The 26,978-nt window shown below is 47.0% G+C and overlaps 1 protein-coding gene across 1 annotated transcript; it reads right to left on the reverse strand.

Annotated features, from left to right (window-relative positions):
• Positions 1-808: 808 nt before the first annotated feature.
• On the reverse strand, positions 809-19,015 carry PFDN4 (prefoldin subunit 4). Its single transcript, XM_006839167.1, has 5 exons — positions 19,012-19,015; positions 12,880-12,910; positions 5,811-5,918; positions 4,823-4,963; positions 809-991 (listed from the first exon to the last, which is right to left on the reverse strand). The coding sequence occupies exons 2-5, from the start codon at positions 12,901-12,903 to the stop codon at positions 860-862; spliced, it is 405 nt and encodes a 134-aa protein (XP_006839230.1). The 5' UTR covers positions 12,904-12,910; positions 19,012-19,015; the 3' UTR covers positions 809-859.
• Between the last annotated feature and the right edge of the window lie 7,963 nt (positions 19,016-26,978).

Here is a 26,978-nt window from a genome sequence, read left to right on the forward strand (position 1 = left end):
AAGGTTTGTGGGAAAACAGAATGAAAAGATAATGGAATTTTCCTACAAACTTTTTGAGGCCCCCTCATACTTAACTATATGCCCAGCTTTTGTGCCTGGTGTGGCGCTGAAGAACCAGCACTGAACTTCAAACCTCAAGGTCAGCAGTTCAAGCCACCCAGCTGCTCTGTGGAAACTCCCTTTCCAGGGTGGCTATGACTCGGAACTGATTCAACAACAACAACATGATGTAAAATGTGACAGTACCTTCACCAAAAACCCAAACCACTGTCAGCAAGTGGAGTCCGACCATTAGTCTTCGAGGCTGTAAACCTTTACAGGAGCAAAGAGCCTCAGCTTTCTCCCATGGAGCTGATGGTGGGTTTGAACTGCCAACCTTGTGGTTAGCAGTTCAATGCTTAGCCACAGGACAGCAATGCTTTAGTTCTGAAATAACTGAAGCAGACATGTAGAGTTGGGTGTTTCTGGAGTGTTCTCACCGTGGTTCTAAACAGCAACTCGAAACCGGGTCTATGCAAATACCACGGCACATTCTGCTTTCTTGCTAACAACAACTGAAACCAGCATTCTAAATGACAATATAGAAACATACAGATTGCTTAACTGATTTTAATAGCTGTAGGACATAAAGCCCCCTAGACGTGATATAACTGTTATGCAAAATACATAGATGAATACTGTTTTCTTTAAAAATACAAAATAAATAAACAAGACATGTGAAAATAGGCACATTTCCATTAAATAAACGAAAATGAAAAAAAATTTTTGCTTTCCATTATCATTTGAAGAAGGGAAATTATCAATTTAAACAATATTCAAGTTTATTAAACAAATTTAAAAAAAAGTATTATAAAAACGTTTAACTTTCATCAGCTTCAAGGTTTATGTTGCTGCCAAATTTTGCATATAACTGAACTTTCAGATCTGCTAACACCCGCTGGATTGACTCCACTCTGCACTGTAAGGCATCGATTTCTTCTTGCAAATTTCTCTGGGGGGGAAAAAAGTTTAAATTAATTTGATTCAGTTGGATGACTTCTAAGCATCTGAGGCTGAAATACTGTGGGCAGAAATTTTGGGTCAAGAAGTTTCTAACCTTGGACAGGCAGCAAACAGCACTGGTAATCAGACCTAACCCCAGGTCTGCATGTATGTATTTTAATTCAGGGGCCCAGTGCTTTCACAGAACAAATCGACCTGTTCCTGTCAGTCTGTACCAACTCAAAACCCAATCGTCCACAGAAGGCTAATTACTAAGCCATCCTCTCCTAATAAAGGAAAGCCACTACTTGTCTGTCATTTTGTCACACTGTGGTGGCTTGCATGTTGCTGTGATGTTAAAACTATGCCACTGGTATTTTAAACCCCAGCAAGGTGACCGATGGTGGACAGGTTTCAGCGGAGCTTCCAGACTAACACAAGAAGAAGATGAGGGCCACTTCTGAGTGGTTAGCCACTGAAAACCTTATGAATACCAGCTGAACACTGCCAGATACAGTGCCTAAAGGTCAGTCTCTCAGGTGGAAGACACTCAAAACACAACTAGGGCAGAGCTGACTCCTGTAAGTAGAGTTAACCTTAATGACGTAGAAGGAGCAAAGCTTTCAGAACCTTCATTTGCTGACAGGGTACAATTCAATATGAGAAGAAATGGCTACAGACATCCATTCATATTTAGAACATGCAATGTATGAAGCATGAATCTAGGAAAACTGAAGTCAAAAATAAGATGGAACACACAAGATTGATATCCGAGACATTACTGTACTAACGAAATGGTATTGGCATTCTGAATCTGACAGTTGAACGGTTTACTATTCCGGGAATGACAAACTGAAGAGCAACGGCATCGAATTCACCGTCAAAAAGAGCATTTCAAGATCTTGAAGCGTCATGCTGTCTGCGACAAAATAATAACCATATGTCTATGAGGAAGACCAGAGACTGGATGATAAGCACTGGACTGTGAACCACAACATGGAGAAAGATGAGGCTTTCTGCTCCCACAAAGATTTGACACCTTAGAAATCCTATACAGGGTCACTAAGAGCTGGAACCGACACAACCGCACTTAACACAGGGAGACCAGTTAACACCACTATCATTCAAAATTACCCATCAACCACTGAAGCCAAGGATGAGGACACTGAAGAATTGTGTTGTGCATAGGGTCGTTATGAGTCAGTACCAACTCAATGTGATATCTTTGCTCTTGAGCACTTTGTTGTTAAAGGTCGTTGAGGACTCAGATGCACCTGACCTAAATCATGTATTTTCTGTGAAGCTTTCTGCTCCCATACGTATATATACAGCCTTGGAAACCCTACACAGGGCTACTATGCTGTGGAACCTACTGGATGGCAGTGGTTTAATAAAAAACAGGAGCCCTGGTAGCGCAGTGGTATAGCTCTTGGCTGCCAAGAGAAAGGCCAGGGGGATGAAAGCAGTCTACTCCCACAAGGATTAAACCCCTACAGCCCTGGTCGAGTTCTGCACTGCCCTATAGGGCTGCCTCAAAGGCCTCAAGCAGCATGTGTGCCAGACATCCGGTCATAACCTTTTATCAGCAGTCGGGCATCTGGCCCAGCTTCTCCTAACTTCCCACAAAACCATGAAACGACAGGAAGTGATAAAAACTCACAATGCCACCAAGAATTAAAAATAACCTGTGACCAAAAGCTGGCAGGAGTTTTCATGAGCTCCACAGTCCTGGGGCTGCTTAGGAGAGAGAGACAGGGTGTCATCATCGGACTCAGGAGGTGGCCAGCAGGCCAGCAGGCAGCTTCCTCAGCATGACAAAGAAACCACAAACCACAGGAGTCAAAGAAAGGTCAAGGGTACTCTTAGCAAAGTCACCAAACAAACCAAAAAACAAACCCACTCCATTGGATGGATTCCAGCTCACTGACCCCACACAGCGCTTTCCGAGGAGGCGGCATACTCCTTCTCCCGTGGAGCACCTGCTGGGTTTGAACCGCTGACCTTGTGGTCAGCAGTCCAGTGCCAGTCTCTGAATGTTTGGACCCTATCACTAGCCTACTGGACTAAAGCTGGTGGCGGGGCTCAACAAGTTGATGTTTATCAAGTCGCTGAGTGGGGACCCCTTGACAGCAACAGGCTAACAGGTCAGGATGGGTCTGACCTAGGAGCCAAAGAACAAAACCAGGAAACGGGCCCATTAGTAGCACCAGTGGTAGGCACTGCTGTTAGCAGCTACGGAGCTGCCTCTGACTCCTAGGGGCTCCAGGTACGTACGGCTTCACGATGGCATCTTCCCAGGAACCTTTGGAAGCCCCGCTGCCTATCAGAATGCAACACTACCAGCCCTGAACGGTCCCCAAACTCCATGCTGTTCAGAACTCTCAATGAGTACCTGCTAACTGAACCAACATTAAATGCAAGAAGAAAAAGCTCTCACTGGAATGTGAAGTCATCAAAGGGTGAAACCAGAGTCTCTACAGAAAAAGAGAGCAAAGGAGAAATACAGGAATCTGTGTGCATTACACCCAGGGCTGAGACCTGAGCTGCTCGCTGAGCCAGTTTAGGCTGGAGTACCCCCCTCCCCCAGCCCCCCACAGGTAGACTGAGTCAGAATCCACAGTTTAATGAAACCCTAAATGAACCTGCAACCAAAGTCCGGGTTACACCTCAACATAAAGGAAACAGAACTACTCACAACTGGACCAGTGAGCAGTGCAGAGACAGATGGAAGCCGCCAGGACATCACTTCATGTGGACCCACAACCAGTGTCCATGGAAGCCCGACCGCACTACCAGCCTCACAGCAGCCCTGTACAGGGTTTCCGATTCGTAAATTTTTATGGGACCAGAAAGCCTCATCTTTCTCCCATGGGGTGGGCTGGTGGGTTTGAACTGTTGACTTTACAGTTTATCCTACAGAGCCACACCAGACCAAAAAAAAAAAAAAAATCAAAGAACGTATTTCATTGGGTAAATCTGCTGCAAGAGTTGTTTAAAGTGTTAGTGAGCGAAGATGTCATTTCCGGGACTAAGCCACGGTATTTTCAGTCATCTCATCTGCATGTGATGAGATGGACAATGAATAAGGGAGATCAAAGAGGAACTGATGCGGCTGAATTACGGTGTTGGCAAATACTGACTATATCCTGGGTTAGCAGCAGAACAAGCAAATCCTGGAAGACGGAGAGCCAGAATGCCCCTTAGGGAGACTCTTCACTGATGCTATCATCATGAAGGACCAGCCCCTGGGGAAGGGAAGTGGACAGTCAGTGAGAAACAGGAAGCTCTCCAACAAGATGGATTGGCACAGTGGCAGCAACTCTGGGCTCAAACACCTCAAACGTGAGGCTGCCACAGACAGGGCAGTGTTACCTTCTGTTGGACGCTGGGTCGCTAGGAGCCAGAGCCAACTCGACAGCACCCAACAACAACACCAAGAGTGGCCTCTCTGGGTACCGGATTACAGGTGACTTTTCTACTAAATCCTGGAGTCCGGCGATCACGTCTGAGTGCTCTATCACCTTTGAATAATTCTCGCAAACTCTCAACCTCTCCATCTCTAAATGAGAAGGTCACAGCACCTGAGGACCACCACTGTTGTTGTTAGGTGCCTGCCACTGACTTCGTGCCCACTCACAGAGACCCTATGCACAACAGACCACACACTGCCCGACCACTAGGACTACCTAAAGTCAGGCTCACAGCATCAGGAGAGGGCCTCGGGCACTATAAGGACGCTCTAAGCAGTAGCCAGTATTCCCTACCTCCCAGCTCCTTCACCAATGACACACATTCTAATTGAAGAATTAGACTTTCTCTCCCACAGACACGTTCACCATACCTTTGCTTCTTCTAGCATTTCTTGTGTTTCCTCCTGAGAGTGACTAATGAACACATCCCCAACCTGGTAAGGGATCACTAAGCAGTCGTCATCGGCCAGCATGATGTCATCACAAGCATCTTCTAAGTTTTGGAGTTGTTTCTATGGACCCAAAAGTCAAGTACAATGAGAAGCAAGTTCAGACTCCCTGACAGAGGCTACAAGCCCATGGTCTTTTGGGAACCCCCACCCCCACCCCTCCCAGGAACTCTTTTATGAAGGAATTCTTGTTGCTGTCAATTTCGACTGTAGTGGCCCTAGGCGACAGAACACACCGGGGTTCAGCCAGCTCTCAGGTCTCTGGAACATTGTGGTTCGCAATCCAGTGCTTATCCTCTAGGGCCACAGCACTCCCACTACTGGGTGCAGACTAGTACTCATTTAGGTTCCCTCCCACCAAACACAGTGGACTTCAGTTCAGGAGTGCTACACCAGGTGCGTGCAGTGCCAGGAGCTCGGGGTGTCAAGGTCTGCAGGGGCAGGAGCCTCCTCGCACAGGCTCAGCAGAGACACGGTGGTTCCGGCATCAGCCAAGCTCCCTGAGGTGAGGTTCTGGAAACTCAGCCTGGATTTGAGGCTCTCAGCACTTCTGCCAGCTCTCTAACCTCTCATCAGAAAAAATCATTTCTCCTTTAGCTGGCACAATTGTGTTATTCACTTAGGAACTGAACCCACTTATTAACTGACGCCCAGCCAGAAGGACCAACACCGTGGCTGCAACCAGGACAGCTGGGATGAAGGTACAGGCCCAGGCAGTGTCTCCTTCTGCTGTGCCAGGGTCCCTGAGTCGGAACTGACTCGACAGCACCCACTAACAACACTGTCAGAAAGAACTTTTATTCTTCTTAAGTATGAGGGGACGTCAAGAAGTGGGACACTAGAATGAAAAGACAACAGAATTCCCCACTAAGCTTTGGAAGCCCCTCCATAAGATAAGTATCTGCAGTACCTTTTTTACTTCTATTTCTTCCTTGAGCTCTGTGATCCTACTTGTATTCCGAGCAAATTTGTTGATCTTTTGCTGGTCTTCAAAAGTAACATTGACATCTTCCGCAGCCTGGAAAACAACGTTAACAGTGCATCTGAATGAAGTTGTAGCTGGCTGTCATCTGACAGACTGCTGGAACTTGTTCCCTCGTTGCCCTCCTATAGTTAAGGACCACAGAGGCGGGGAGCATCGCAAGCATGTGTCTCATTTTCCTTTTGTTCCATGGGCTTCGGATTCCTTCATACCTCTACCACCTTTGCTAGGATAGGATGCCTAGGCTACGGAACATTTAAAATATAAACAAGTAAGAATAAGCCCTAATACAAACACACTCAAACCAGAAGGCTCTGAGAAGTCGGGCAGTCCCTGTAGTCTGTGATCACACGGACACACTGACCAGAGAGGGCGCCTGTGAATTTCAGTGGCTACAGTGGTTACAAATCGGGCTGCTAATCTCACCGTCAGCAGTTCGAAACTACCAGCTGTTCAACGTAAGATGAGACTTTCTGCTCCCGTAAAGATTTACAGCCTCAGAAACCCTGTGTGGGTCGCTATGAGTCGGAACCAACTCCATGGCACATAACGATTCTTCACATGGTGGTGGTGGCTGTGTGCTGTGGAATCGGTTTCAACCCATAGCAACCCTATATAGGGTTTCCTAGGAGTGGCTGTTGAGTTTGAACCACCAACCTTGTGGTTCAAACTGACATTGCGGTCCAGTGCTTCAAATGAAACATAAAATCTTAAGTGTCTGTACTTTGAAGTGGTGGTGATGTGCCGGGGAGTCGGTTCTGACTCATAGTGACCCAGTACAGGGTTTCCGAGGCTGTACATCTTTACAGGAGCAGAAAGCCTCCTCTTTCTCCCACAGAACGGCTGGTAGTTTGAAACTGCTGATCTTGAGGTTAGCGGCCCAATTTGTAACCACGCTACCAGAGCACCTTATATTCCCCACATAGGGAAATTTCATTTATTTTAATGCAGAACTTGTTTATATTTCTTAATGATAAAGTAGGTGTAATTCCATAAAATGTCTACAAGTGCATACTTAAAAATATTTAATGTGATTGAATTTGCAAATAACGTGTTTGGATAGTAGAAAGTAAAAGCATCTATAAAATCTCGGCTAATATTCGGCGAGCTCTTACAAAGTGCTGGCATTTTCTAGTGTTTTCTCATCTCCGAATATAAACCTCCAATCCATCTTTTTAAGTGGCGTCATAGTCCCACTATTTAGCAGATGGAGAGGCTGGGACAAACAGAGGTTAAGGGACCTGCCTAATATTACACTGCTAGGAAGTGGCAGAGTCGTGTTCCAAACCACAGGACGGCCCTCGAGTCCTCAGACGGACCCATGAACTCCCAGAAAGTGAGTGTGTTTGTGTGTGTGTGTGTCTGTGTGTGTATGTACACATATAGGTGCACAGACATCTGGAAGAGGTAGGGGAACTCCTTAGCCTTCATCAGATCTCTAAGGGGCCTCAGACATTTAAAAAATAAATTAATGTTCTTACAAGCAAGGATGGCGAGACTTCACCTCCTATACTTCGGCATGTTATCAGGATTGACCAGTCCCTGCAAAAGGACATTGTACTTGGTAAAGTGGAGGGTCAGAGAAAGAGACGAAGACCCCAAACGAGATGGACTGGTAACAACTGTGGGGTGGTGCAGGACGGCGCACTCTTCCGTTCTGTTGTGCACAGGGCTGCTACGAGTGGGAACCAGCTTGACTGCACCTAATAAAGTTCTCTTTATGGTTTCCCTTCGATCATAAAACAGGAGTGACAACTGTTGATGCTGCAGGCTGCGGTGGAGTCCATCCTGACTCACAAGGAGCCCATGACAACAGAATTGCGCCATTGGGTGTCCTGGAACAGCCAGCCATCAGGTCCTTCCACCAGGGTTCCTGAGATGTATCTGCCATGCAGCCGGCTGCTTAACCAGTGCACCGTCAGGGCCCCCTGAAATAAGGACATCATTCCCATTTGGAGGGAAGGCTTGCTCACAACTGCAGCTTCAACAAGTGTTACTTTTGTTAACTAACAGTAATGGGCTCATCGTCTCCAAATCCACGCCCATTCCTTCCCCTGCTCAGGGACACAGCCGTGTAGGTACAGTTATCTGAGACGATCTGCAGCACCGAGGCAGCAAGATGGAGCCCTCCCCGGCTCTCATCATCCCAACAAACCATCGCCCATGCAGCAGGCCCACCCACTGAAACCCAGTGGGTAGCCTCAAAACCCCTTTAAAGGATGAGCAGTATAGTATATACAAGGGGGCTTCAAAAGTTCATGGGAAAGTGGAATGAAAAGATGGGATTTTTCTGTGAATTTTCTGAGTCTCCTCACAAACACACACAGCACTAAGTGCTCACCCCTGTGTGTGATGTTTACAAACATGAAAGGAAGGAGCTTCACTAAAGGACTGGTTCGATTTGCCTCTACGAGAAGGATCCCGTCAAGAACACAAGAGCCCCAGCTGGCTACCTAAAGAGCCGGCATCCCTTTGTGGAAACAGGAGCTCAGGAAAAGCCTGACACATAATTACAGCTCCACCTGTCACGGCGAGGGCTCCACAGGGCCACACAGGTGGGGTAACCTCGTCCAGGGCCTGCGACACACAGGGCTCAAAACTTGAGTCAGGACCAGGCTCGACCAGACCTACTTTCCAGCAGGGTTAGCGGCATCTGGCCACCTGCCTTCTATCTTTCCAAAGCAGATGTTTCCGGTTGTAGCCCCAGCAGGCACTGGTCCCTGCTATCTGGAGTCCTAGCAGCGGGTGCCCACTGGGTCAAGGGCTAAAGTCAGTGTGTGAGTCAAATAAACTGTCCCCACGCCTCAGGGGAAGGAGAACTGGTGGAGCAGGGGGTTAAGTACTGGGCTGCGAACTTAACTCTAAGGCAGAGGGTTCAAACCTACCAGCGGCTCCCATAAAACAGACAGCGTTGGGGGCTGGAGAGTGAAGCCAGCAGTGGCCTCTTGGAAGACAGGCACTTTGGACTCAGGACACTGACGCTCAGAACTCAACGTGTAAGCAATGGCTAAGAATAAGGCCTCGGAAAGCAGAACTGGAGATGCGAGGAAAGACTGGGCCTTCTGGTCTCCAGATTCTCCTCAGCCAAGTCATGACCAGATGTGCGGCTCAGAGTGGTACACATGTGAAGATCACTAACAATGACGTGGCTCCTTTTATGCCGACAGGGTTTCTCTACTGTTGTTGTTAAGTGCCATCGAGTCAGATGTGACCCACAGTGACCCTGTATAGGGTTTCTGAGGAGTGGCTGCTGAGCTTGAACCACTGACCTTGCAGTTCAAACCAACTTTGCAGTCCAGCGAATTCATCCACAAAAAGTGTTTGTCTCAGCAGCTAACCTAGCAGGAATTACTCCCAACACTGGGCCCGCTGAGCTGAGTTCACGGCGTGAAAGGGAAGAAGAAAACCCTTTGGGTTCCTAACTCTGAATTCCTTCTGTTACCCTCAGGGCTGGTCCTTCCTTTATAAAAATGCACCATGATCTTGCAGGAGCTATTCCCTCGGAACGCAAACCCACTGGTGCTGTGTTGATTTGGGCTCACAGAGCCCTTTATGGCCTTGCAGAGGGGTACATCTTCCTGCCATGGAGCCGGTGGTGGCTTTTAACGACTGCCCTTGTGGTCACTGGCCCAACACTTCACCCAAATGTCACTAGCACACCTGGCATAATCTAACCTTACTTCAGCCCTCATTCACCAATGCCCTTTCGTCACAGTGCTGATCAGAGTTGGAAATTGCACCTTTGTCAGTGTGACGATTTGAGGAACAGACTGCCTGCCTCTCCCGCTACAATGTGCATTCTGTGATTCTCTGAGAGGCACGTTACTATTTATTACTCAACACTGGTGTGGCGCTGTGGGTTAATGGACTGCAAAGTCGGTTCAAGCTCACCAGTTGCTCCTTGGAAACCCATACAGGGTCACTATGGGTCGGAACCGACTCAATGACACTCAACAACAGCAACTGCGAGTAATAGATTCTCTATAAAACACTGGACCACAAATTTGGTTTAAACTACAAATTCAGCTGCTCCTCGGAAACCCTATACAGACAGGGTGGCTATGAATCAGAACCAACTGGGCGGCATTTAACACCAACAATGACCTAGCAAAGACTAAGCCAGATTACACGTTCAAGATCTGCCTGCTGGATGAGTGGAAGTCCCGAAGCATAAAGACCAGTAACCTCTGATATAACCGAACCCATAATGAAGTCCACGTGGAAAAACGTGGGAATCAAAGGCCTGGGCTCAAATAACTTTTCTACCATAGCCTCACTATTTCATGTCTCCTCTACATTTTAGTTTTCTCATTTATAAAATGGGGGCTGACCACAACAATATCACCCTGGGAATTAAGGTCAAACCTTACAAGAGAGGCATCAACTTAACAAACTAAGGTGGCATGGAACTCCCAAACCTTTCAACTTGTTTAGCTCACCATGGCCCTGAATTCCATTTCCCACCAAACTTTCTGAAGCCCTCTTGTAGTCTGGCCGTCGTTAAGAATTTGTGGATGACAGACCAGGAGGGTTAGAGAGAGGTGGCTCTGTAGGATAAGCATAGGACCAGCAATCACACAGTCGGCGGTTCAAACCCACCAGCTGCTCTGCAGGAGAAAGATGAGGCTTTCTGCGCCCGCCAACATGAACAGCCTTGGTGACCCGATGCAGGGTCACTGTTCCGATTCGACTGCAGTTAACACCAAAGATCAATAGGGTGACCAACATGACTGGTTATCCCTGAAAGTCCGGTGTCCCAGGAAACGCCTTGGCCCCGGGTACACCAGGAGGGTTAGTTGTGCGTCCCACCCCGGGTACAGGCAGCTATGATTCTGCAGTACAGGAAAGCAGGGAGCACTTAGAAGTGGGACGGTGGCAAACACGGCACACCTGGGAAACAAGCACCTTCAGCCAGGGGATTCTGAGTCAGAATACCAAAACCCAACCCAACCCAGTGCCATGGAATCCGTTCCGGAGTTTAGCCACAGGACAAACTAGAAACTGCTCCACAGGGTTTCCCAAAGGCTGCCTCCTCTTTATCCCAAGGAGCGGCTGGTGGGTTCAAACCACCAACCTTTCATTAGCCAGAGCTCCTGTAGCCAAAATGCCTGTGTTTAAATCCTAGCTGTGCCTCTCGGCTTCCGTTTCCTTATCTGTGATACGGGGTGGTGGTGGTTACATGCAGTCAGTTCTGACTCATAGCAACCCTGTGCAGGGTTTCCGAGGCTGTAAATCTTTACGGGCGCAGAAAACCTCATTTTTCTCCCGCTGAATCGCTGGTAATTTCGAACTGCTGACCATGAGATTACCACTCGTATGATTACCGATTTGTAACTACTATGCTATCAGAGATCCTTTTGAAATAGGGATAGAAACACTATTTCCCTGCAAGGAGAAAATAAATATAATGCAGCAATGGTCTTCACATTGTGCCTGTTGTTGGTAATGCTATCGAGTTGCATAGGGTCTCTGAGGAGCAACTGGTGAGTTTGAACTGCCCATCCTGCAAATCAAACAGGCCTTGCTATCCAGTATGCTTATCCTACAATACCACACCAGGGCTCCAAACTGTGCCTGGTGGTGGTGGTGGGTTCAGCGACCCTGAATAGGGTTTCCAAAGCTGTATATCTAGAGGAGCAGAAAGCTTCATCTTTCTCCCATGGAGAGACTGTTAGATTCGAACTGCTGACCTTGCAGTTAGCGGCCCAGCTCCTAATCTAGTAGTTAGATGGTGAAGCCTCTACAGCTATCAACTGTCAGCATGTCCTTCCCCAACCCAAACCCCCCTGATGTTTTCTTTTACTTAGAGATCTTTAAGCTTTGGTGTAGATTTACTGGATTATAAATCTCAAATGGGAGGCAACTTGCTAAGTGATGATGGTTGTGTGCTGGAGTGATTTGACTCATAGTGACCCTGTACAGGGTTTCTCAGGTTGTACATGTTTACGGGAGCAAAAAGCCGCATCTTTCTCCCGAGGAACAGCTGGTAGAATCTATCTGCTGACCTTGAGGTTAGCAGCTCAGCTTGGACTCCAGTAAACTACCAGAGTTCCCTAACCTGCTACATAGGGGAAAAACGAAACAAACAAAAAACCAAGGAGACTGTAAGAAAAAACAAAGCACACTTGGGTTTGAACCCCAGGAACACTACTCATTAGCTGTGTCGCTTTGGGGGTGCTAACACCTCTGCAGGAGTCCTGGTGGCGCTGCGGGTTAATGCGCTGGACAGCAAGGTCGTTGGTTCAAGCTCACCAGCTGCTCTTTGGAAACCCTATACAGGATCGCTCTGGGTCGGAACCGATTCCACAGCACTTCACAACAACGCCTCCGTATGTAAGTTTCTCTATCCCGGAACCCGGGAGAAACCCTCGTCCCCGCTAGGCGGCTAGGACGATAAGCAAAGACAACGAAGCTGCCGGAAACTGACACGTGGTCTGCTGGGAGGCGCTGTCAGGTCGGTCCCGACCCACGGCGACCCTGTATAGGGTTTCCGAGGGGCGGTGGGTGGGCTTGAACCGCCGACCTTGCGGTGAGCAGTCCTGCGCTGACCCAACGGCAGCGTCTGATCCCAGCGGACACCGAGGATGGACACACGGCTGCGGGGCCGGGTCCTCGGGATCAGGACCGGCTCTGCCCCTCCCGAGCGGCGTGACCCCAGGCGGGTCCCCCCATCTCTGCGATCTCGGCTTCCTGACTCGCGGGCGAGGGTCCCGGCCCGTGATGGCCGAGTGCAGCGCTCGCGACCCACGGGTGCCATCACCTCCCAGGGGTCTCAGCCACGAGAGGGCCACCTCGCCTAGTGGGGCGGCGGCCTGAGGAGTCGCCCCGAACGGCAGAGCGCATCAGGCCTCGCCGCGGAGCCGCCTCCGGGCCGAGACCTCGGAGCCGGGCCCCACGCCCAGACTCCAGCCGCGCAGCTCCCCACCCTGCGGCCTCGGCTCCCCGGGCTCCCCGCGCCCGCCTCCCGGGCACCCACCACCCCGAGCGCCCCACTCACCGCCTTCTTCATGGTGGCCGCCATCTTGGGACTCTACTATGACGCCAGGCGGGGAGGGCCGCACTGGAGTGGTTCTCCCCCGCGCGCTCCTTCACTCCATGGCGGTGTTGAGCGCCTAAAAATAACCACACGGCCTGCACGTTGCTTTCTCGAGACCTTCAATCAATAAGTCCTACCATTTCGGACTCAGGAAGAAACTTGACACAAGAAAAGACTTGGTACATTCCAATTAAAGGGACAGGCAACTCCCTGTGGGCCGACAAAAACAGGGGGGTGTGGCGAGCGGCCGCAGGTCCCAGCGGCGGGCAGTAGGGGGCGCCCAGGGCAACACGCGCGGAGGGGCGGAGTCCGGAGTGGGGGCGGGGGTGCCTAGAGAGGAGGAAAGGAAAATTCTATTCCATCTTTCCGACAAACTTGCATTTTGACAGAGTCATAACCTATGAATGAATGACCTTGACAACGGGATTTGATATTTCTGTGCACTGATAATGCAGATAATGTATGTAATGGAGGAAGCTCTCCTATTAACTAACCCCTTAGACATGATTGAACAGCTGTGTACAGCTTGACTCTGTTGATTGCTTACTGAGTGCCTCGAGATCCAGGACTCTCTCTGAAACATAAAAATGTAGGTATAATTTCATTTAAAGACTCCTGGCTTGGCACTCGCTGTAGGATAAGCACTGGACCACAAGGTCGGTTTGAACCACAAGGCCTGCTGAAAGAAGGGTTTTTTTCAGGGTTACGTCTTTGCAGAGGGCCTAGCACTTACTAGATGCTTCATCAATGACACTCGTTCATTCAAGGACTCGAAAATCACAGCTGTGGGTAAACACTAACGAAATAGACAAAGGGGCGTGGAGCAAAATCACTACAATCGGTGCCAAGTGCTTGAAAGTAACAAATGAGGGGCGGAGACAGAGAAGAATAAAAGGAGTGGTCAGGGACTGGCCTTCTGGAGGTAGCCACTATAGGCCTGGGTCTAGAGAATGAGAAGTCATTCATGGGGGAGAGCAAGGGAAAGGATGTCCCAGCAGAGGGGACATTGTGGCAGCTAAGTGCCATGGAGTCTGTTCTGACTCGTTGCGACCCTGCATAGGGTTTCCAAGGAGCAGTGAGCTTGAACCATCGACCTTACAGTTCAAACAACTTTGCATTCGGACACAGTAGCCCACAGCGTCACAGCAGCACTCCTAGTGGGGTTTAGAAACAAGTGGCCAAGGACAAGTGAAACCAACAGGATCTGAAATGACATATAAGAATTGTCTGATACAAAGACCCATAAAGTAGGCTTGGGAATTCAGATGGTGGTAGCTGGAGGATACCTGATTCTGCTCAGGTACAAGCTCTAATAAATGTGCCATCGCCAAGCTCTCTGGTCAGGGGCAAGATTACTAGGATGTCTCTTCAATGTCCAGGACCCTTGTTATCCATGTATGGAGCCTAGATGCTGTATTGGTCTCCTGGTGTAGTGCTGCAGGGTCATCACTGGACTGTGAACCACATGGTCAGGGGTTCAAATTCTCCAGTTGCTCCTAGGAAACCCTATACAGGATTGCTATGAGTCGGAACGGACTTGACGGCGCTTCACAACAAGATGCTGTATCGGGAAATGTTGATCTCCCAGGACAGAACTGTGAGTGGATCATATAATAAAATCCTTTTTCTCATATAACAAGTGATGTGGGTGACTTACAGCCCCAGATAGGGTGCCCTATGAGTCTTTGGCCTTCCCTGTTGCTCCTCCAAACATCGTTCCTCTCACGGTACGTGCAAAGACAGAGAAAAGGGACAGAGCTCACCTCATTGGTTTGCTCCCTCAAATGATTTTCCAGAATGTTCTATCACCCTTGCCCTAATGTCTGTCTTTTGGGCTCTCTCACTTGCCAACCTCTAGCTAGATCACTGGCAAAAGCAATGGGCTTAATGATCACCTTAAACAGTCATGACTGATGGATTCCTTAAGGCTGAAAATACAGCTGCTGAAATACCACTGCCACCAGCCTCCCCCAATCTGTCAAGTTTGTCATACTGTGGTGACTTGCATGTTGCTGTGATCCTGAAAGCTATGCCACGGGTATTTTAAATACCAGTAGGGTCATCCAAGGTGGACAGAATGCAGCAGAGCTTCCAGACTAAGACAGTCTAGGAAGACTTCAGAAGATTAGCCAATGAAAACCCAATGACTGCAACAGAATATTGTCCAATTATAGTGTTGGAAGGTGAGCCCTCTAGGTTGGAAGGTACTCAAAACACACGGTGGCCATAACAACCCACACTAGCCTGGCAACAGTAGTGAAGGTGGTATAGGACTAGGCAAGGATTCATACTGTCAAATGTGCAGTTGCCATGAACCAGAGCGGACCTGAGAACTAACAACTAGTGCAACTGGGTTTCTGAACACAAGGAAGCGGAAGGAGGTCAACAGCTGTTGGGTCAACAGACAAGTGTGTTCCATATTGGAGTTCTGGGTCATCAGAGGGAACTGTCTACAAGGGCTGTGTCAAATAGGGGCTGGACAGCATCTCAGAGAATAGGAGAGTGCCATTGAATCCGGACAGATGGACAGTGGACTGACCCATGGCAGATTTGGCTCTCAATTGACTCCAGTTGGAGACCCTCATTTTATCCATGCTACACACACACTCCCTCTCTCTCCCCACCACCTCTGCCCAGCCCCACCACCACCACCCCGGTCCCCAAGCCTGTAGTGGCCTCTTTCTTAGCAGGAGAACCAGTTCTGCAAATGCCCATCTGGGATTTTCAAGTCTTGTGTTTAGCATCCTTTGGTCTCCTTAAATATTGAGCATTTCCAACTTTTGTTTCCACTTCTTTCATTGGCTGAGGACTGTCCTTAGCTGTTTGTGGCAGAGAAAGGAAGAAGCCTGGGGTTTATGTGCAAGCATTTGGAAACTGCAGGTGATGGAAAACTCATCACTCTACCGCTATACCGACACAGTAAATGAAAGCATCCAACAAGCCAGACTGGAAGTTCGGTGCTCACTGTTTTATTCAAACCACTAAGAGTTCTTTTTGTCATTGCAGCAGCCTTTAAACACTGCAAGATTTCACACAGCGATATCCAGCATTTTCATGTTGCTTAGTTTGTAAACGCCAGTCTTCTTAACCATTGCCCCAGGCTTGGTGAACTCACCAAGATCCATGTCTGCAGATCCCCGCTCATGGAGCAACGACAGAATTGGAGTTGCTCCCTCACCTGTGGACTACCTGTCAGGTTCCTCCAGATTCAAGGCCATGCAGCACCCCAGCTTCGGTTCTGATACAGCTACAAGAGGGGGCATGTGTGGGTGTGGTTTGTTTGAAATCTGCTTCATACTAGTTGTTGTTATCTATCATGGAGTCGGTTCCAACTCATAGTGGCCCTACAAAGGGTTTCGGAGGCTGTAAATCTTTACGGGAGCAGACCGCCTCATCTTTCTCCTGCGGAACCGCTGATAGTTTCGAACTGCCGACACGGAGGTTACCAGCCCGATTCGTAACCACTATGCTACCAGAGCTCCTTGCTTCATACTCAAAGTTCTGGTAACTAAACCTTTTACTGTTTAGCCTGCTCCTACTCATCGATGCTATAGGGTGGAGGAGGACTGCCCCTGAGGGTTTCCAAGGCTGTAATTCTTTGAAAGCAACCTCAACTTTCTCCTGCGGAGCTGCTGGTGACTTGGAACCTCAGCCTTTCCTGGGAGTAGCAGAGTGCTTGACTGTTGCACCACCAGGCCTCCTCTGTATTGTAAAGTGTGAAGTGCCGTCGAGTTAATTCTGACCCATAGTGACCCTGTATAGGGTTTCCAAGGAGCAGCTGGTGAGCTGGAACCACCGACTTCGCAGTTCAAATAGCTTTGCAGTCTGACGCATTAGCCCACAGTGCCACACCAGGACTCCTTATTGTAAATAGAAAGATGAAAAAGACTTAGTGCCCAGCATAAAGGGGCTTGGGGTTGACAAGCATATAGCACCAATCAGCAAATACAGCTACTGAGTGAGTCTTCATGGGTCCCAAGGAGGAAGAGATCAGCAGAGCAGGAGTTGTGATTTGTGTTTGCGCCACGGAGTTGGTTCATACTAATAGTATGAAAAGTCCAACCGCCAGCCACTGCAGCCAATAACAGAGACGGGGTGAGAATCAACATACATTTCATTGAGGAGTGTGGAAGGCAACAAGAATCCTTCTCTGAAAGGCTGCCTTGGTTTCCCCCACAGGTTGGAGTTTTTATTTGTTGTTGTTAAGTGCCATGGAGTCAGTTCCGACCCTGTATAGGGTTTCCAAGGAGCAGCTGGTGAGCTTGAACCACTGACCTTGTATTCAGAGTTCAGTGCTTACCCTACAGAGCCACCATGTTCCTGGTCAGCACCCTAGCAACACACAAATATCCACTGACAGCGGGTGGTAGCTTTGCACGAGGTACACTGACTGGGAATCAAACTCGGGTCTCCCACGTTGAAAGGAGAGAACTGTACCACCGAGCCACTGATAACCCTGTTATAGAAGATGCTAGGTAAGAGATATTAATTTAGATATTATTAATAGCAAAACACATATGTAAAAATAGAAGAGGATGTAACGGCCAGTATAAAAATGCCCCAAGGAAGACACAAGGAGAGACATGACTGAAATTTGAGGGGAAAAAATCCCTACTGGAATTGGCACATGTTGTTGTTGTTGTTAAGTGCCATTGAGTCGATTCCAACCCATAGTGACCCTGTATAGAGTTTCCAAGGAGCAGCTGGTGAGCTTGAACCACCGACCTCGCAGTTCAAACAACTTTGCAGTCTGACGCATTAGTCCACTGCTCCACACCAAGAATTGGCACATAAACAATAAGAAATTGTCCAGATAGGTCCCAGTTGCCACTTAATTTAATTCAGTCACAGAACAAGACTGAACTAATCACATTTCATAACACTGTATCGGGGAGAGCTCTCTCTTCTCCCAGCCTCCTGGTTGTAAGTCTTAAAGCGGAAACTTTGATGGAGAAATCCTGTCACACGCCAGGAAGAACTTGTAGCAAAGAAAGGCAAATGTTTACTGTTGTTGCTAAGTTCTCAGAGCAACCCTGAGGAGCAGCTGATAGGTTTGAACCACTGACCTTTTGGTTCAAACTGACTTTTCGGTCTAGTGCACTATCCTGTAGAGCCACACCAGAACTCCAAACCCTTACTGTTCTTATTGCTGTTAACTGTCTTCGAATCAGTTCGGATTCACTGAAAGCCTGGAGAGGAGCAGAGGGTGAATTTGAACCACGGACCACAGCACCACTTACTACCTTGAGGTAATTTGACTTAGTGCCTGCAGGGGGCACCCAAGGGTCATAGCAGTGATGCTGTGTACTGTCAAATCTGTATAGAGTTTCTCAGACTGGCAGGTGGGTTTGAACCACCGACCTGTGATTACCAGTCCAGTACCACACCACTAAGAGTTCCTAAACTTGAGTCATGCTAATCTACCTTAGACTATAAATCTTCGTGGTTATAGAAAGCCTCATCTTTCACCCATGGAGTTGCTGGTGGGCTTGAACCGCCAACCTTGTGGTTCACAGTTCAGAGCTTATCCTACAGGACTGCCATGCTCCCAACCAAAAATTGTTGTTGTTTAGTGCTATCGAGTCAGTTCCAACTCATAGAACCCTATATAGGGTTTTTACAGAGCAGCTGGTGAGTTTAAAGTTCCAAGCTTGCAGTTCAAACTGACCTTGTGGTCAACGGTTTTTAAAACCTATATATTTTCAAAGGATATTTAAAATCTCTGACTTAAAGGGGAAATGAGTCTTACTTTCTAGGAGAGCAGGTCTTGTGATTGCTAGGAGCCCTCGAGTCAGTTCCAACTCTGGAGTCCTGTGAGTGCAGAGTAGAAATACCCCGGAGGGTTTTCATGCCTGTCACCTTTCAGAAGTAGATTGCCAGACCTGTCTTCCGAGGTACATGTAGATTAAAACCACCAACCTTCTGGCTGGTAGCCAAGTGTTTAACCATTTGTACTACCAGGGACTTCCATGTGAGCGGAACTTGTTGTGAAGTGCCTGCCTTGGAGTCGATTCTGACCCAGCTGTGAGCTTAAAGCGCTGACCTTGCAGTTCAAATGGCTTTGCAGTCTGACATTAGCCCACAGCGCCACACCAGGACTCCCAGCAGAATTTAAGGTGACTTAACTTTTCACTCTGGGTGACCTCTGAAGAATTGTGTTTCAGCCCAGTTGTGACTAAGATGGTAACCTGGCAGTGGAGGGGTTAATAGGACAGTTGTTGTTGTTGTTGTTGTCAGGTGCCATCAAGTCAGAACCGACTCATAGCAACCCCATGCACAGCAGAACGAAACAATGTCCAATCCTGGGCCAACCTCACTACCGCTGCCACACTTGAGTCCATCAATGATGCCACCTGGCTGATCCATCTCGTTGGGGGTCTTCCTCTTCTTCTCTGACCCTCCACCCTACCCAGCATGACATCCTTCTCCAACGATCGTTTCCTCCAGACAATATGTCCAAAGTAGGAGAGACGAAGCTTAGCCATCCTGGCCTCCAAGGAGCACTTTGGCTGCACTTCTTCCAAAACAGATCTATTGGTTCTTTTGGCAGTCGATGGCACTTTCAGTATTCTCCTCCAACACCACAACTCAAAGGCATCAATTTTTCTACGATCCTCCTTATTCACGGTCCAGCTTTCGCATCCATATGAGGCTATTGAAAACACAATGGCCTGGGACAGGCACACCCTAGTCCTCAAGCTGACATCTCTGCTCTTCAACACTTTAAAAAGTTCCTGTGCAGCAGATAGGACAGAGGTCCTGGGTATTTCAATTGCTTCACTCCGTTCCAGCTTTGGGTGGTAGTTAGGGTGAAGAGACTTTAGGATTAGAAAAAGTCAGGGGTCATGGTGCATTCCAAGAAATGGAAGCGCAAAGAGAAGAAGATAAGAAGCTGGAGAAGAAGACAATTGTCACCTAGCCATCCTGTAACTGATGTAATAGAGTCCTGGTGGGGTACTTACTGCAGGGTAAGAATTTCACCATAAGGTCAGTGTGAACCTCAAGTTCAGCAGTTCCAAGTCTCCAGCTGCCCCTGGCTATGAGTCAGAACCCACTCAATGGCACTTAACAACAGCAACAACAACCTGATGTTAAAACCTTGATTCAAATGTATTTGCAAATACAGTCTAACCCTACCATGTACACAAACCAGAATGGGAATTCAAGGCCTCCACCCGCCTGTGACCTCTGCCATGGAAAGTCTGGTACTTTCCCACGAGCACACCTTCTGGAATGTTCTAATCACCCTGTTTCCCATTCCTAAAGGAAGTGGGGCTGGTGAGCAGGAATTAGGTTTACTGAAGTAAGGTATATTCAAATCACCATCATCCAGTGGATTCCAACTTATAGCCACCCAGTAGGAGAGAGTCGAACGTGATCCTGAACGTTTCCTAGGCTGTCAACCTTTTAGGGGGGCACACTGTCTCATTTTATGCCAAGGAGAAGCTGGTGGGTTCCAACCTCCAATCACTCATTTAGCAGGGTTTCTTTAGGGATTCTTTGTTATTGATGGTTACTGCCACCAAGTCAGTTCCAACTCATAGCATCCCTGCATACAGTTTCTGAGGAGTGTCTGGTAGATTTGAACCACTGACCATTGCAGTTGAAACCGACCTTGCAGTCCAGTGCTTACCTTCCAGTGCCACAGCAGAACTCCTTAACTCACTGAAAGTGGCCTCTTTAGGCTGTTCCTGTCTCCCAGAGTCACTCCTTCCTACTCTGGAGTACAACTTCCTGTGTCCCTTCCTGACTTTGACATCCCATTCTCTGAAACTGTCCTTGGTTCTGGCTCTGCCCTCCCATCTCTAAATCCTACTGCACTTGGGGCACCAGCGAGTTCTTGTTTCAGCTGCCTCTCATGCCCTTCTTCTGGGGTCTACCTCCCTCCCTCTCTCTCTGTGCTGGGTAACATGAAGTAGCAATCTCTCAATGGTGCCATCTGTGAAAGCTCTCAGCTGCTAACGGAAAGTTTGGAGGAGATTTCAGTCCACTCAGATGTGCTTCAGAAGAAAGGCCTGGACATCTACCTCCCCCACCCCCAAAATCAGTCATTGAAAATCCTGTGGAGCATAATTCTGCTCTGACACACAGGGGGGTTGTCATAAGTCAGAGTTGACTTGATAGCCATTGGCTTCATGTGAAATAGTGTATTTGGTCCAGTGACTTTGTAAATATTTCCTCCTAATACATTGTTAGAAATTCGCTACTCTCTCCCCCATTACTATCAGAGAATCAACACCTGGCCCCACTCTGGAGGGTTTGATCTCCCTCTCACCTGGTTTCCTAGCCTCTTTCCCCTTGCTCCTTCCTTTCCATCTTCTGGGACCTGCTTGAATAGCATCTGCTTTCTCCTGCCTCAGGCCTTCTGCATATGCTTGTTCCTACTTCCCACATGCTGTTTCTTTTACAATCCACTTTTCTTCTACTCTCTTTCTTCTATGCATCCTCTATGCCACACCACCAGCATTGAAAACACTCCCACCCACCCCACCCCCAGAAGACAGCAGCCCTTCTGTGTGAAGTTCCTCCCTGCAGAATTCTGTCTCTCCATTGAATCAGGAGCACCAAGGGACGTAGACAATGCCTTTTTTCCCTCATCTTTGTGTTCAGGACACGCACACGAATACTAACTAACGCATAAATAAGTGCATGTATGAATGACAAATGCATTATCTGGAGCTTAATACAGTGAGGGAGTCCTGATGTGGTGCTGTAGGGTCCACACTGAACTGATGGTTCAAATCCACCAACCACTCCTCAGAAACCCTATGTAGGGTCACTATGAGTCAGAACAGACTGGATGGCACTTAACAAAGATGACAATACAGTGGTATGTGGCACTGTAGGATCAACACCACAAGGTCGGCAGTTCAAACCCACCAGCAGCTCCTGGGAAGTCCTGTACAAGATCGCTCTGAGTCTTGAATCCCACGGCACTTCATAACAACAATGGTGTATAGCACAGGGTCGCCCCTCATGTACTCATGTAATGTTAATGTGTACTCGTTGGAAAATTACTTCCGCTGACGTTTCTCTACTGCGTACCTAAAGGTAGTTATGAGCAGATGGACTCATTGCATGAGCAATCCTTCCTTTCGTCACCAGGTGGAGCGCTAACTCCAGAATCTGTCCCGCTCCCAAGCAACTTCTCCACTCTGTAAATCAATACTAAGGAACCTTAAGGAAAACTGTCTTTGGGCAAAATTTAATCATCGCTTGATAGTTTAAATTCTTACCTTTATTTTTACTTGGCAAGAAGCGTTACAGTGTCAAAGTCTTCCTACACATGTTGTGTTTTTAGGCCTTTAGAAAATAGACGGTTAAATTGTTAAATGCTGTGGAGTTGGTTCCAAGTGGAGTCTGTTCCTACTGATGGAAACCCTGTATAGGGTTTCTAACTAGCATCCTTGCTTTAAGAGTACAAGCTTAGCGCAATTTTGATACTGATACTAAGGAAGGGCCAGCGCTCGTTATAAGTAGCAGTTGCAATGCCTTTGAATGAAAATATGAATTCCTTAGTGTGGTTTAGACAACAATGAGTTATCCAGAGCGGAAAACCTGGTCATCAGAACTTAGAACGATTACGGCCAAGAAAACCTGTGTGTGTGGGGGTGGGGTGGGGGGGGTTCTCCTGTCACATGGGGGTCACTCTGAGCCGGAATTGGGTCGATGGCACTAAGAACATCATGTCCCTAACTTGGAGGCAGGCATTGCGGTTCACACCAATAAAAAACAACTTGTTTCCCTGGATCAACTGAGACTCGGCGGCCGGCCTTATGTATAACAGAACGAAACATTGCCCAGTCCTGTGCTCTCGTCAAGCATAATACTAGACAATACTCTGTTGTGATCTATCGGGTTTTTATTGGCTAATTTCCAAAGTAGATTGCCAGGACTTTCTTCCTACTCTTTTTGAGTCTGGCTATTCCGTTGAAATCTGTCCATCATGAGTGACCTTTCTGGTATTTTAAATCCTGGTGGCACCGCTTCCAGCATCTCAACAACACGAAAGCTACCACAGTACAACAGGCTGACAATTGGGTGATGGGCACAATCACTATCTTTGATCAGCTTCCTCTTCTGCTGAATCTAGATCAAAGGAATTATGTTGTTTGGGTTTCCACCCCCCCCCCCAAAAGAACCCTAAAGAGGTTTGTTGTCTTAAAGAAAACTTATTCCTTTGCCATTATTAATTCAGCTGCAATGGCCAGGAAGGGAGAGGAAGACAAGAAACTGCAGTATTTTCCTAGTTGTTGTGAGATGTCACCAAATCCAGTTTGCTGCAGAGATAAAATCCTATCTGAAGACAGAAAATCATCCTGCCAATGATGGCATAGCACACATAAATGACAAGTGCAGACACTGAGGATTTTCAGCATCGTTTATTTTATAAATCACCTAAAGGAGCTCTGGTAGCGTAGTGGTTATGAATTGGGCTGCTAACCTCAGGGTCAGCAGTTCAAAACTACCAGCTGTTCAGCACAGAGAAGAAGAGAGTCCAGAGCAGGAACCAGCCCCAGCAAGTTCTCAAGACTCAGGCAGGTGGAGCAGGTGCCACTTTGTAGGCTATGAGGAGATTCAGGTTCAGTCAGGCCTTTCCACTCATGACTCAGATGTTCTGAGGCAAAGACTTCCTGTTCCTTCCCACCACTGATAAGATTGTTTACAGTCTAGCAATGTATGGTTCCCAGCATTCATATTCTTAACTGCAGGCACTTTCACTTTATGTTGTGATGGGTTCTAGAGATGAAGGATGAAGATGTTGCACATTCTCTTTCCAAAGATCTTCCTTCTGACAAAGAAGTATCTACATCAACTCAAAATGCTACAACAAAATTCCATTTAGAATATAAGCAAAGGAAAACTTACATCCTAAGATATACTTAATTTTGACAGTAGATTTCAAACTCCTGTCAAATGTCTTATGTCCAGCTGTATAATACTGAAGACAATCCATGATTAAGTAATCAAATTTTTTAATTAAAAAATGACTCCATTTTTGTAAGTATATTTTATTTCAAGAAAAGTTTTGTTTGCTTTTCTTTTTAAGATTAGCTCGAATTATTCATAGGGCCAGTGTGTTTATGTTTGTGGAGAAGGAAGGATCCAGGAAAGGAGAATGGGATGCATTGCAGAACTCAGAAAAAGTAATCAGTGTCGCTGAATCCGACGTGTAGAAACTGCTGAATTGGCATGTGTTATGCTGTGTATATTCTCAACAACAAAATGAAATTTTTTAAAAGTTTTTTTTAAATTTTTTCTTGTGATTTGGGTGAATGTTTACAGAGAAGTTAGTTTTCCTTTCAACAATTCAAACACATTTTGTTTTGTAAAAATGATTGCATTCCTCACAGTGTAACAAGACTCTTCCCGTCTTCCTACTTCTCCCTCGTGTTGGCCATTTGCTTTCATCCTTCTTTCTTATCCCTTTCTGCCTTCTGAGCTTTATTCCGGGTAACTACTGCCCTTCCTGTGTAGTAGTAAGGAAGGCTTATCTTCTTGGAGTCACTGTTTACCTTATTGTGTGTTGTGATGTGCCGTGGTGTCGGTTCTGACTCATAGCGACCCTGTACAGGGTTTCCAAGGCTGTAAATCTTTACGGGAGCAGAAAGCCTCATCTTTCTCCCGCGAAACAGCTGGTAGTTTCGAACTGCTGACCATGACACTCGCAGCCCAATTTGTAACCACTACGCTACCAGAGCTCCTTGTTCACCATATAGGCCTATCTATTGTTTGGCTGAAAGCTGAAGCATGCAGGTGAGTCAGTTCTAGGTTTGAAGGATATCTAAGGACCATAATCTCAGGGGTTCTACCATCTTTATTAGACCAGTAAAACTGGTCTTTTTTTATGATTTTGAGTTTTCATTCACATTTTTCTCCCACTCTCTCCAGGACCTCCTATTGAGCAACCCTTTCAGAGCACCCAGTTGCTGTGGCCAGGCACCATCTACTTCTTCTGGTCTTAGGGTCTTGGAGGCTGTTATTTGCAAGGTCCATGAATCCTTTGGACTAATTGTTTCCATGTATCTTTGATTGTTTTCATTTTTTTCTCGTGATGAGAGAAAGAGTGATTGTATCTTAGATGGAAAAGCTGACTTAGAACCTAACCAAAACTCCACCTGATTTTCTCTGGGTGCTCTAGTTGTGCGTTATTTTAAATGTTGTTGAATTTCCTAAACTTCTAAAGCTTTAATTCAATGCCTAGGTCCACCATGGACCTTTTGTCTGAATCAATGATCACATCATAAGTATTTGAAAATACAAGGCATCATATCAAATACTTATGATACAAGGCATCTAGCTGGTGCTCTATGTTCTTCATATGAAGAAGGAGACAGACATGTCCCTCTACCCACAAACTGAGATACCATTCTTCTCCCATGCAAAATAAAATCAACTCTTTCCAAAACTCCCTAATTACCTGGAACAGAACAATGGACTTCTATCTGAGATCGTTTTAAAGATGAATGCATTTACAAATCCATTAATCTTTAGCAGTTGTGCACTGTCTGGAATAGGCTGTGGGAGGGCAGATCTGTGGAACTATTAGTATAGCTATGCATAGTCTGTACTTGATATCATTTACTCTGATTGAGAACCAGGGAGGGTGGCTTTCATAAACCATCTTGGGTCTTAAGTTCAGATGCCTGAGAAAGACCTCAGAGAATTAGGTTCACTCAGATGTTTGAAAAGAAAAGCACCTAAGTGATTTGATTTTTCAGGGATGGGGAAGCAGAGATGGTCTCTAAATGCTCCATTCTTATTCCAGTTATGTGGCTGTTCCGTGCCATCTAGTTGATTTCTGACTGACAGCAGCCCCATGAGACCGAGTGGAACTGCCCCATTGGGTTTCCAAGGCTGTGAACTCTAAGAAAGCAGATCTCCAGATCTTTCTCCCTCGGAGCTACAAGGTGACTGTGAACCACCAATTTTCCTGTTAGCAGCTTAGCACTTAACCTATGGACCACCATAGGATGAATTTTGGAGTCCTGGTATGGCGCTGTGGGATAGAGCACTAGACCACAAGATCGGTGGTTCAAATTCCCCAGCCAGTCTTTGGAAATCGTATATAGGGTCGCTATGAGTTAGACCCACTCCACAGCACTCAGCAACACCCACAACAACAGGATGAATATTACCCTGTTGGGATCTATTTTATATTAACCAGAGCATTGTCGTTTGAGCTTTCCTGACTTCAATATTTGATTTTGATGTGACTCCTCCTCCCACTCCAAGTTTCTACCTATTCTTTCTAGAATTTTCTAGGATGCTATCTCATGCATGTTCTGGAATATGGCTTTCTGTTTCTTTGTCTCCAGCCTGTGCTATATCATAGTTCCTGCCCCTTGTTTGTGTTCATCACTGTATCACCACTGTGGTCTCAGAAGAGTTTTATGTTATTGAGTACCACCAAATTGCTTTATACTGCAATTTCCCATACATTTTAACCTATGGTTTCCCATAACTCCCCATAAAGCATCAGAGACAAGCATTGTTGAAGGGAGTGTTGAAGGAATGTTTGGTCAGAGGAAACTTACAAGTACTGAGTGGGGTCAGTCCAGAGATCAGGGACATGAGGCTGGATTTCTGATTATCTCATGGTCGGTCAATTTCACCAGCTTCCGGCATCAGGAGCTGGTCTGCTGTTTCCATGCCTAACTGACCTCCAGAAAGCTCACCTTGGGCTCTTCATGGTTTATCTAGAGTTTCGATTATCCCCCAAACAATCATCATTGGGACTATCCAGCTCCAGCGTGGAAAGCCGTGTCTTCACCAGCAGAGATAAACTCCAGCTCTGGGGACACAAGTCACGACATTTCTTCCACATCAATTGTTCTCTCACTCTAAGATTCCCTACTGTATAACTTCATTCAAAAAATAAAAGGATTATAGTGAAGAAGCCAGTCAGAAAGCTAAAATGAAACACTTAAAAGTTTGACTAATTCTTCCCAAAAAAGGCAGGAAAAGAACAATGATGAAATAGCAGCTGCAGTCACAATAGCAATAGGGAGAAATGATGAAATAGCAGCTGCAGTCACAATAGCAATAGGGAGAAATGA

The sequence above is a fragment of the Chrysochloris asiatica genome, unplaced genomic scaffold (genome assembly GCF_000296735.1).
Source record: "Chrysochloris asiatica unplaced genomic scaffold, ChrAsi1.0 scaffold00023, whole genome shotgun sequence".
In the NCBI taxonomy this organism is placed as follows: domain Eukaryota; kingdom Metazoa; phylum Chordata; class Mammalia; order Afrosoricida; family Chrysochloridae; genus Chrysochloris; species Chrysochloris asiatica.

Bases quoted from the DNA above. Each gene is read 5' to 3' on its own strand.
- PFDN4 (XM_006839167.1), bottom strand. From the start codon at position 12,903: ATGGCGGCCACCATGAAGAAGGCG. The intron at 4,964-5,810 runs GTACTGCAGATA...TTGGGTCCATAG, and splicing joins AAGAAATAGAAGTAAAAAAG to AAACAACTCCAAAACTTAGA. The intron at 992-4,822 runs GTATGGTGAACG...TTTCCCCCCCAG, and splicing joins AAATGCTAGAAGAAGCAAAG to AGAAATTTGCAAGAAGAAAT.